Source organism: Heloderma suspectum, chromosome 5, assembly GCF_057233095.1.
Source record: "Heloderma suspectum isolate Gila_16-S chromosome 5, 16-S_ref, whole genome shotgun sequence".
NCBI lineage: Eukaryota > Metazoa > Chordata > Lepidosauria > Squamata > Helodermatidae > Heloderma > Heloderma suspectum.
In genome coordinates, this window is record NC_139462.1 from 86,724,703 (window position 1) to 86,734,224 (window position 9,522).

Here is a 9,522-nt window from a genome sequence, read left to right on the forward strand (position 1 = left end):
TTCAGGGGTTTTATACCCTTTTCCCTCGGTGGGGCTCATGAGATCAAAGAGGGGTTCATTATGTTCTTTGTTGATAATACATCATGTTCCCAATGTCCAGGATTGATATTTGTTGAAGACAGACTGGCACCTCCTTCTGACTCCCAACATTTCTCAAGGTTGCTTCTGTGGTCATAACATGCCGTCCTCCTCATTTTATTGGCCTATTCCCATCTTCTGTAACTGATACTTTGGCAATCTTCAGCACATACCAGAGCACCCGCATTTGGCCTTCCTGCAATAAAGCCATTCATTTTCCATTCACACCTCCTCTTCCTGACCTGGGCTGAAATACTTCATATGTACCTGACATGGAATAGTTAAAAGTTAACCTTTTCACATTTCATGATGTTCTCAATGGACACTTAAACGTTTTGGTTTACAGGGTACATTCAGGATGTTTATAATTCAGGCTTGTATTCAGGGTCAAACTTCGCATTCTATTTCTTTTCATACCACATTTGTTACATTGCAAAAGAGAACAAGAGTACACTGTGGCACCTGAAGTCTACAAGGTTATCTACTAGGAGTAGAAAGAGAAGTTATAGAGAGAAGCAGTCTTTATTGACAAAAATCAAGTAAAGGTGGATTTAAGAAAGAAGAGAAATTAATAAAAGCAATAATATAAGATATCAATTTAAATATTTAAGGGAAATATATGTGGATGTGAGGAGATATAGGGAATACAACATGAAAAAATAGGAAAAATAAAATCACACCATGTCAACAGCTGTGCTAAAAGAACTGCACTAGCTGCCTATTAGCTACCAAGCCACATACAAAGTTATGTTATTGTCATATAGAGCCCTATACAGCCTGGGACCAGGATACCTAGCAGACTGCCTTCCCTTATATATACCCAGACAACCCTTAAGATCTTCAGAGGGTCATTCCAAAATTAATGGAACGTCGCCATGAAGAAGCTTTCTCTGTAGTGGTACTCATCCCCTGGAAAACCCTCCCTCGTGGAGTTTGGGAGGTGGAAAATGTGACATCTTTTAAACACTTCCTGAAACCTTTTCACCCAGGCTTTCCCTGGGCTGTGACTGCTGCTGGTTTTTACTTTGGTTTTATGTAGTATTTTAAACTTTTAAAAGTTTCATATTGTTTTTTTGTCATACAGTATTTGTCATGTTGTGAACTCCGCAGAGAGCCTCGGCTATTGGGCAGTATAGAAAAGTAATCAATCAATCAATATGTTGACGTTGCTGTTATTAACATTTTTCTTCAGATTGAAATTACAGTATATTCCAGAATCAAAATATCCAGAGAAGTTATCCACACTTTCCAAGGATCAAGTTCATAACTTTTTCATACTTGGCTTTCCTCATTCAAACACTAAACCATTTAATCCACTACCACCTCACTGAGTGCAGTTCTGAAACTATTTCATTTTTGAAATTAATATTTTTTACAAATAATCAGGGTATGATCATACACACATTGGGTTATATCCAATGTTAGTCCTACTTAGAGCAGACCCATTGAAATGAATGGGAGTTAAATTAGACATGACTAAAACAGTTTGGGTTGTAACTTTGGATACAACCCCCCCCCCACCCCGCACACATGCACGCACATACACTGCAATGTATAAAAACTGGAGAAAAAGGAAAGTACCCACAAATTTTCATTTCTTATGGACTGCATTTAAAACAAACAAAAAAGGATAATATATTTCTATTCAATATATGCTAAATGCTTTAGGCTGCAATCATATGCACATTTGCTTCAGAATCCACTCCGCTGACTTCAGTGGGACTTACTTCTAAGTAAACATTCATAGTATTGGGATGGTAGTCTGTTGATTCAATTCATTTTAATTATGGCACGCAATAAACACCATAAAACTTGCATTGAAATCAGTCTGTATACCACAATAATAATCCCAAATTATTTGAAATTAGTATTTCATTCATGGGACTCATTGCACTTCACATATATGCCCACGAAAGGGTCCCCAAAATGTCAGCCCAGTCTGAAGGCACATGAGGCAGCCACTTTGCTCAAACTAAGTAGGTCTGAGTCTTTTCAGTACCTGGATGGAAAACTTATGAAGCCCAGATATGCCACCTTCAGTTCCATGAATGAAGGTGAGATATAAATGAAACAAACAAACACACCGTGGAAGCAGGATCAGGCCCACTGAAGGGGAAAGAAAGAACTTCTCTCATGTGTTTGCGTGGCCAGCCTATTACCAAAAATAAAATATGCATATTACAGCATAATTTCTGAAGAAGGTATTGAATGTGATTGCATGATTTTGCTAACTGCACAGACATGGGTGCATTTGCATGTCAGTGCTTCTATGTGTATGGAATTGTATAATTACATGTTGGACTGTGTTGCTTTGTACAATTACATATGGGACTCTATTAATTTATGATAGTGCTTTAGTGTGAGAAATGAAGCCTGATCCTATGCATGTTTACTCAGGAGTAAGACTATTGCATACTGACATGATTACGCAAGTCAGCATACTGAGGATTTCAGCCTATACTTAAAAGAATGGAAATAACAATTTTGCATTCGTCTGTCTAAATGGTTGCCTCTAAAGAAAGTGCTTTAAAAAACCCTTAAACTAAAGGAGATTTTAAAAAATGTAATCCTAGCCATAGGAAAGAGAAAAGGGGGTGGGGGAGTATCCACGTTTCTAGTTTCCTGATAGCTGTGCACATTCCTGCTTCAGACAAATAAAAAAGTGGCTTTTGGAGAGTTAGATAAATGATCTTATATTTCTGCAAGTCTCCAACTCGAAACGTGTCAAGAGCTTTCCAAAGCAGCTAATAATATATGTCTGGAGCCTCATTGTTAGTCTGAGCAGAGATGTAACATTAGAAATCAGAAGTAAAAGCAAACATCTCCCCTTAATATGCCATAACATTTCCAGCACTCTAGCTCCATCACCCCTGTCATATCCACTTTGCATGTGTCCTTTCTAGCTTTCACTGCCAGCCTGAACCTGCGCCTCATCCCAGCCTGTCCTGGCAGAGACACAATTCTCTGGCAGGGAAAAAGAAGCAAATAAACAAGTTGAGTGGTGTTTTGTTTTGTTTTTTTCTAGGAAAAAAGTTGCCTTGCAGGTGCCTGCAGCTGGCGGTTAACACAGACAGTAAGAGGATCAACTCCATCTCCACTGGCTGGAGAGAGAGAGAGAAATAAAGCTTCCACATTTACTATTCACAGTTTAGTTAATTTGGATGATAACGGTTAGTTTCTAATCCCATTGTGCAGGACTGAATATACTGAAACCTACCAGCCTTCTGAAAGGGTATCTCTTGCAAGCAGAACAACTCAGGAGAGTCCTGGCTGGACTGTGCAAGACATGCACAGTTTCTGAGAACATTTTGCAGGGGTTTGTTAAGTCACCCATCAGGTCGCAGACAAAACATCGGGAAGTGAACGCTCATTAAAAACAGTACTACCATGAGACAAGAATCTGAATTTCTATTTTGCCCCTACTGTAATCCCAAAGAGAATTTAAAAAAATTAAATAACCAGCACCAAAACTTCAGGAAAGATTAAATGGTACTGTTTTCCACATCTCAACTAAAACAGGAATTTTAAAAATAAAAACTAAGGAGAGGAACATTATTCTCTTTTAAAAGTAAAGGAGAACATTTACAAAACGTGTCCTTGAAACCATAGTTGTGAGATCAAAAGCACAGTCATAATATCTCTCTGGAGAATGCACTGCTTCCACGATGGAATGCATTAAAGTCTGGATACTGCCACACATCCCCAAAGTCAAGGTGATGTTTTAATTTGAACGTGCAAGATATAGTCACATTTGTTGTTCAATGAGTCGATGTATAAGTTGGGCTTGTTTGAGGGCGGGAGTGTCTTTAATGCAACTGAGGAAGTGCCAGTGAAAGTTGAAAGAGGCACGAAAATGCGCTCCGAAGCTTTGGAGAGGGAAAGGGTACACCCTCTATTTTAGCTAATTTCCTCAAGTTCCTGTTTGTGTATTTTCGATATTTTCCTCTTCAAGCCTTTCAAAGAAAACAAGCAACTTCCCCAAGCTCCATTATCCCCCCTTGCCCCCCCCCGGACAATCTTGTTGCCCCCCAAAAAGACAGCCCTTTGCGTCCTCAAGGCGAGAAGCGCGGCTGCCAGAACAGAGGCCCTAGGAAAGAAGTTAACAATGCTGTGAAAATATGTTTGCAGAAAATAGACAATTGTTGGATTAGACGTATTCAAGTATGAAATAATGCCTTTTTGTGTAAAAACTTCAGCAATGTGCGTGTACAAAAGTTCCCTGTGGCAGTTACTTGCTCCCTTTGTGAGCGTTGCGCTTTGGCGTCTCCACTTGGCGCATTTCACTCCAAGCCCCTTTAAACGCGATTGTTTCTTTCTTTCTAATGACATTTACCGGATCAAAACATGCTGTTAATTCGATCAGAAAGCTTTACCCTCCCTAACAATGCCACAATAATTTATCCTGAAGTTTGTTAAATTGACCAAAATTAGGCAAATGAATAGGGGGTCTGTAGGCGACCCTTCTCGCAGGTGACACCGCATAATGCACTCTCAGACCAGCTGCGATCCCCTCTTTATTTTGCCCCTCTTTTCTTTGACCCGCATTATTAAAATTTAGGCCCAATGAAACCATTCACAGTCTTCAATGGGACATTTTCCTATAGGATAATAGGCTACAAATTGAGCCTCTCCAACGGGGGCGGGGGAGGGAAAAATAACAACCTCGAGACACACACACCACACAAAAAGGACCGTCGTGTGCCAAAGGTTTGAGGGAGCCTCCCTGGGTCTGCTGAGGGGAGGGAAGAAATTTGAAAAGGAGGGGGGGTCTCGTGCCAGCCTCCAGTCCCCACACCTGCCGGGGTGTCCCCGCCGCATAAAGCGGGAGAAACAAAAAAGCCTCGCTGCCATCTCTCATAAAGATGGACGTGTCACCAAGTCGTGTGAGAAAAGCTTGAGAACAAACGGGCCCACTCCGTCTCCAAGGGCTCTTCCTTGAACTGGGCGGAACAGCCTATTAAGGGCTTACTTAATTACTTTAATGACTCTGGACAGGCTTTAAAATGCAGTCAGCTCTTGGACAGGGAAGGGGGCGGCGGCAATGGGAGGGGGTGCGGGGTGCCTGGGATTTGTAAACAGGCGGTCGTGTGAGAGACCGACCAGGCGTTTTGGGCCTTAAAGAAGGGAGCTTGTGTTTCACAGCCTGCCAGCGCGCCTCGGCGCTCAGGTCGCTGCTCCCTCAGCCCTGCGCTGCCCGTTGCCATGCGAATGTTCTTCGGGGGGCGATCACGTGTCTTTTGAAGGGCCACGTGGAGTGACAAAGCTGATCTGTCGTCCCCCCACCCCTTACCCGCCCCTAGACTACAGGGGAGAGAAAAAATACGAACATCCACACATTTTAAAAAACTGATCTTTAATGCATGCCTTCTCCTCCTAATGCTACTTTCCCTAATCCTATGGAATCACCCAAGCCATGAATATTAACCCCCCGCCCCGCCGCCCCCTCTCCCTCAGAAATGATCGCTTTATAAGCCGCCGCTTGGAAGTCAGGGCTCTGTAATCCACCTGGGCCACTTCAGGAGGGACGTCAGGTGCCTTCCGTTAGGTTCTCCTCAGCGGCTTCTTGCCACGATGGCCTCCAAGCTGAAGGAACGGAAAGTGAGTTGGAGCGCCTGCCTCTGCCCTGCGCCAGGGCTCGACCTTGTCCAGAGGAACTGATGCCTGTTAACGGCACCATCTCGGCCACTGGCTTTCTGGCTTATGGTTACGTGCAGGGGGGAAAGGGGGCAGCAGCCGAACACAAAAAAGGCAAAAGAAGAGAAGGAGAGAGAGGGGAAAGGCAAAGGGTGCTGAGATATAGAGCCTTTGAATATTAAGCAGTTCATAACTCGGAATATTTCGTATCTCTTATTAAAGTTTCCTATATGTCAGCACCCCTTTGAGGCTTTGCCTCTTTTTTCTTCTTTTTTGCCTTCTTATGATGATCTCCCATCAGGACATAATGGGACATCACTTGATCTCAAGCCGCAGGGATGCTGTTGAAAGACTAGGTTTTGGGGAGGTGGCTTTTTGCTCTCCAGCGTGTCATCGGGGATTGGAGAGTTTGATTCTGGGAACTCACGTGTCCCTGACTTCTTAAGAACAGTTCTAAGGGGAGCTGTACAACGGTGGGTTGCAGGTAAGTGCCTGGAGAGAGGTCAAAGTCATGTTCAGAAGAGACATGAAGAGACGAGAATAAGAGCTGTGGGTCTCTTTGCGTTTTTGTTCCCTTCCGGCTTGTTCCACACATGTGTCGATCCTCTGCCACTGATATGTTTTCCAGAGGATCCCGGTTTCCCACAAAGTGATCGAGAAGAGGAGGCGGGATCGCATCAACCGCTGTCTTAGCGAGCTCGGCAAAACGGTGCCAATGGCACTGGCAAAACAGGTATGCGTGTGCGTGGGCGTCTATCCCAGCTGAAAGCACAACATAACTGCGTTTTGCGCCTTCTCGGAAGAGGGAGGAAGCCCTTTGCGCGGGTGGGCTTGCCTAGATGTAGCTGCTCCTCCTCTCTTTGCGTCGAGGGGTGGGGTGGGGAATCTCCATCCCTCGAGCAAAGCATGAGGACCGCGGCAGGAAACTGTGGGAATGAAACGAGCGCAGCCTTTTATTCCTGCTCCATTGCATGTTTCGTATGTTAACTCGCACGGGATCCGTATCTCCAGGCTCAAGGAGACGCTTCCTGACGTGTTGGTCTCTCTTGACACATTTCAGAGTTCCGGCAAGTTAGAGAAAGCGGAGATCCTGGAGATGACCGTCCAGTACCTGAGGGCCCTTCATTCTGCGGATTTCCCTCGGGGAAGAGAAAAGGGTAGGCGCGCCGGACAGCGGCTGTGCGTCCCCAGCGCTTGGCAGGCACGCGGGCGCAGATAGAGAAGCCGTGGCCTCCTGGTTGCTGGCGGAGTTCGGAGAAGCGCTGCGGTGGGGGAAACCCCAGGCTTAGGGGGAAACCGCCTGAACTGAAATGGGGGTTCCTGGCGACGGGTGGAGAGAAAAAGAATCTGAGACCGCTACACCGGGAGAGATGACGGATACACTACATTTTCCTGGCCAGAGATGTGGACCTGGCCCTGGGGTTAAACCTCAGGCCAGCTGTGAAGCCACGGGCAACCCGAGTTCTCAGACTCAGTTTCCCATTTGTAATGTTGAAGTAAGTGATTGTACCTCACCAGGGCCAGCCCAAGACATTTTGTTGCCGGAGGCAAAGGACAAGATGGACCACACCCACCCACACCTTTTCTATGCATAGAAGTATCTTATTTTGACATTGGAACATTGGAGATCATGTCCTCCAGGATACCTGAGGGCTGCAGGCTAGTTTTGGGGGGAACTAGGCATGCCTTTGGGCATACAGAGCTGTGTCCTTGAACACTTTGTTGCTGCTCCCCACCCCTCAGCATGTGTAGCCTGAAGCAACTGCCTCACTCTGCCTAATGATAGGGCTGGCCCTTGCAGTGAATGAATAGATAAATGAAGGACCCCTTTACATGAATTTTTAATTTTTTAAGGGTTAGATAAATTCCTAGAAGGTAGACTATCCATGATAAGAGGCAGTTAGGTACTGGAGGCAAACCTACAACAGAGATCATGGTTATTACATTATACCTAGCCTGTGAGCTGTCCAAGCCTGGGCACTGTTGGAGACAGAGTGCTGGATTAGCTGGACTTTTGGTTTGATTCAGCAAAGTAATTTTTAATGTCCTTATGAATAAGGTAATGTATAATGCCTTTGATAATGTATAATTCATCAGTAATACATTTATTGTGGCACAAGCTTTTGTGGACTAGAGCCCCATACAGCTGTACAAAGTGTCAATCCTTGATTAGCAGATGTACTTGTATGAGTGGTGCCCAAATTTTCAACTAAGAGGACCTACTAAGTTGTTTTTCTTTAATCGCCATAATCTGCTGGGCAGTTCCAAACTCTGGTCCTTTCAGGTCCTTGTTATATTTCTTTGCTCTCCACAGGGTGTCCTCACTGGTGCCTTGCTAAACAACTCAAAGGCTTCCCATGTGCCACCACTTGGGAATTTAACATTTTAAGGTGCATGCATAGACTTACAAAATTAGACAAAACAAGTTTCTGTTAAAGTCAGCAATAGATTGTAGGGTGGGTAGTTCTGGTTCCTTCCTGCCCAATGCACCTTTATTTATTTATTTATTTATTTAAATTATTGGCCTCCTCACAGGGCAGAAGCCCTTCCAAGGCAGCTCACAGCAATAAAATATATAAAAAGCCCAAAAGCCAACACTAAACGAATTTTCTTTCTTTCTTTCTTTCTTTCTTTCTTTTTCTTTCTTTCTCTCTCTCTCTCTCTCTCTCCTTCCTTCCTTCCAGCAGAGCTTCTAGCTGAATTTGCCAACTACTTTCACTACGGCTATCACGAGTGCATGAAGAACCTAGTTCACTACCTGACCACAGTAGAGAGGATGGAAACCAAAGATACCAAATATGCCCAGATCCTGGCTTTCTTGCAATCCAAAGCTCGCTTCATTTCCGAGCCCATATTCACCTCACTAGGATCTCTTCCAGAGCCAGACTTTTCCTACCAGCTTCCACCAGCTCCAGACTGCTTGGCTCACAGCACTAATGACCCTGTTTTCCCACAGGGATCTGGGCATGGTCACTTTTCCTGGCACGGCTCTGCCAGGAGCCCCACTATTCCTTACCTTCCTAATGCTGCTGTGCCCCATGCTAGCCCTGGGCAGCAGCGCAGCACTTTCTTGTCATCAGTACAAGGGCTGGACCGGCACTACCTCAACCTGATTGGCCATTCCCACCCCAATGCATTTGGCCTGCCTGTTGGCCAGCATCCATCTGCGCTATAGTCAACACCTGGGACTGCCAGCTTGTTATCCAAAGAGGGTTCCTGTGTCCCTAAGAGCTGCACAGAGAGATGTATGGCTTCTGCCTTCCCAGTGGTGCCTCACCACTGAACTTCTCCCTGCCATGTTGCTTCTAAAGGCACAGAACATCTTCCAAGGCCAGGTGGTGCCAAGCCCATCTGGGTATTACATATTTATACAATCTCAAGAGAATAAATTATCTTGCAACACAGGCTCCCTTCTACAAATGTAAATAGGAGTGAGTAGGATGAAATAAAGATGTACTGCTGGAAAAGGTTCCGATTGTGGTCAGCCTGAGATATGTTTGCTGTGTTTATTCATTTTCCTACTGTTCTAAATCAGGGGTGTAGCACTTCAAGCCTGGGGGCCAAATTCAGCCCTCCAGGGTTCTGAATCTGGCCCTCTGAGGTTCCCCAGAAGGCCCCCACTCTTTTCCACCAATCATTTAGTGGTTTCCTGGCTTTTGCACAATTCCCCCCCTCTTCTAAAAAGTTGAAATGCCTCTCCTAAGACTTCGTTACTGGCAATAAGAAATTTCAGCTTAAATATGCTGGTTTGGGGGTTTGGGGGCATCACCGCTTTTGCCCTAAGCCCTTCTCATGGCTGGAATGTGGACC

At 44.8% G+C, this 9,522-nt stretch overlaps 1 protein-coding gene across 3 annotated transcripts; it reads left to right on the top strand.

Moving 5' to 3' along the window:
- Positions 1–6,130: 6,130 nt before the first annotated feature.
- Positions 6,131–9,202, top strand: HELT (helt bHLH transcription factor). Of its 3 annotated transcripts, none has more exons than XM_084856600.1 (4): positions 6,131–6,196; positions 6,341–6,445; positions 6,773–6,869; positions 8,400–9,202. In XM_084856600.1, exons 2-4 carry the CDS (start codon positions 6,428–6,430, stop codon positions 8,885–8,887), a joined length of 603 nt encoding a protein of 200 aa, XP_084712726.1. In that variant the 5' UTR covers positions 6,131–6,196; positions 6,341–6,427; the 3' UTR covers positions 8,888–9,202. The 3 variants fall into 3 exon arrangements, with proteins under 3 accessions (XP_084712726.1, XP_084712725.1, XP_084712724.1); XM_084856599.1 differs by having other exon boundaries at positions 6,162–6,196; positions 8,397–9,183; XM_084856598.1 differs by lacking the exons at positions 6,131–6,196; positions 6,341–6,445 and having other exon boundaries at positions 6,575–6,869; positions 8,400–9,199.
- The last annotated feature ends 320 nt before the right edge of the window (positions 9,203–9,522 follow it).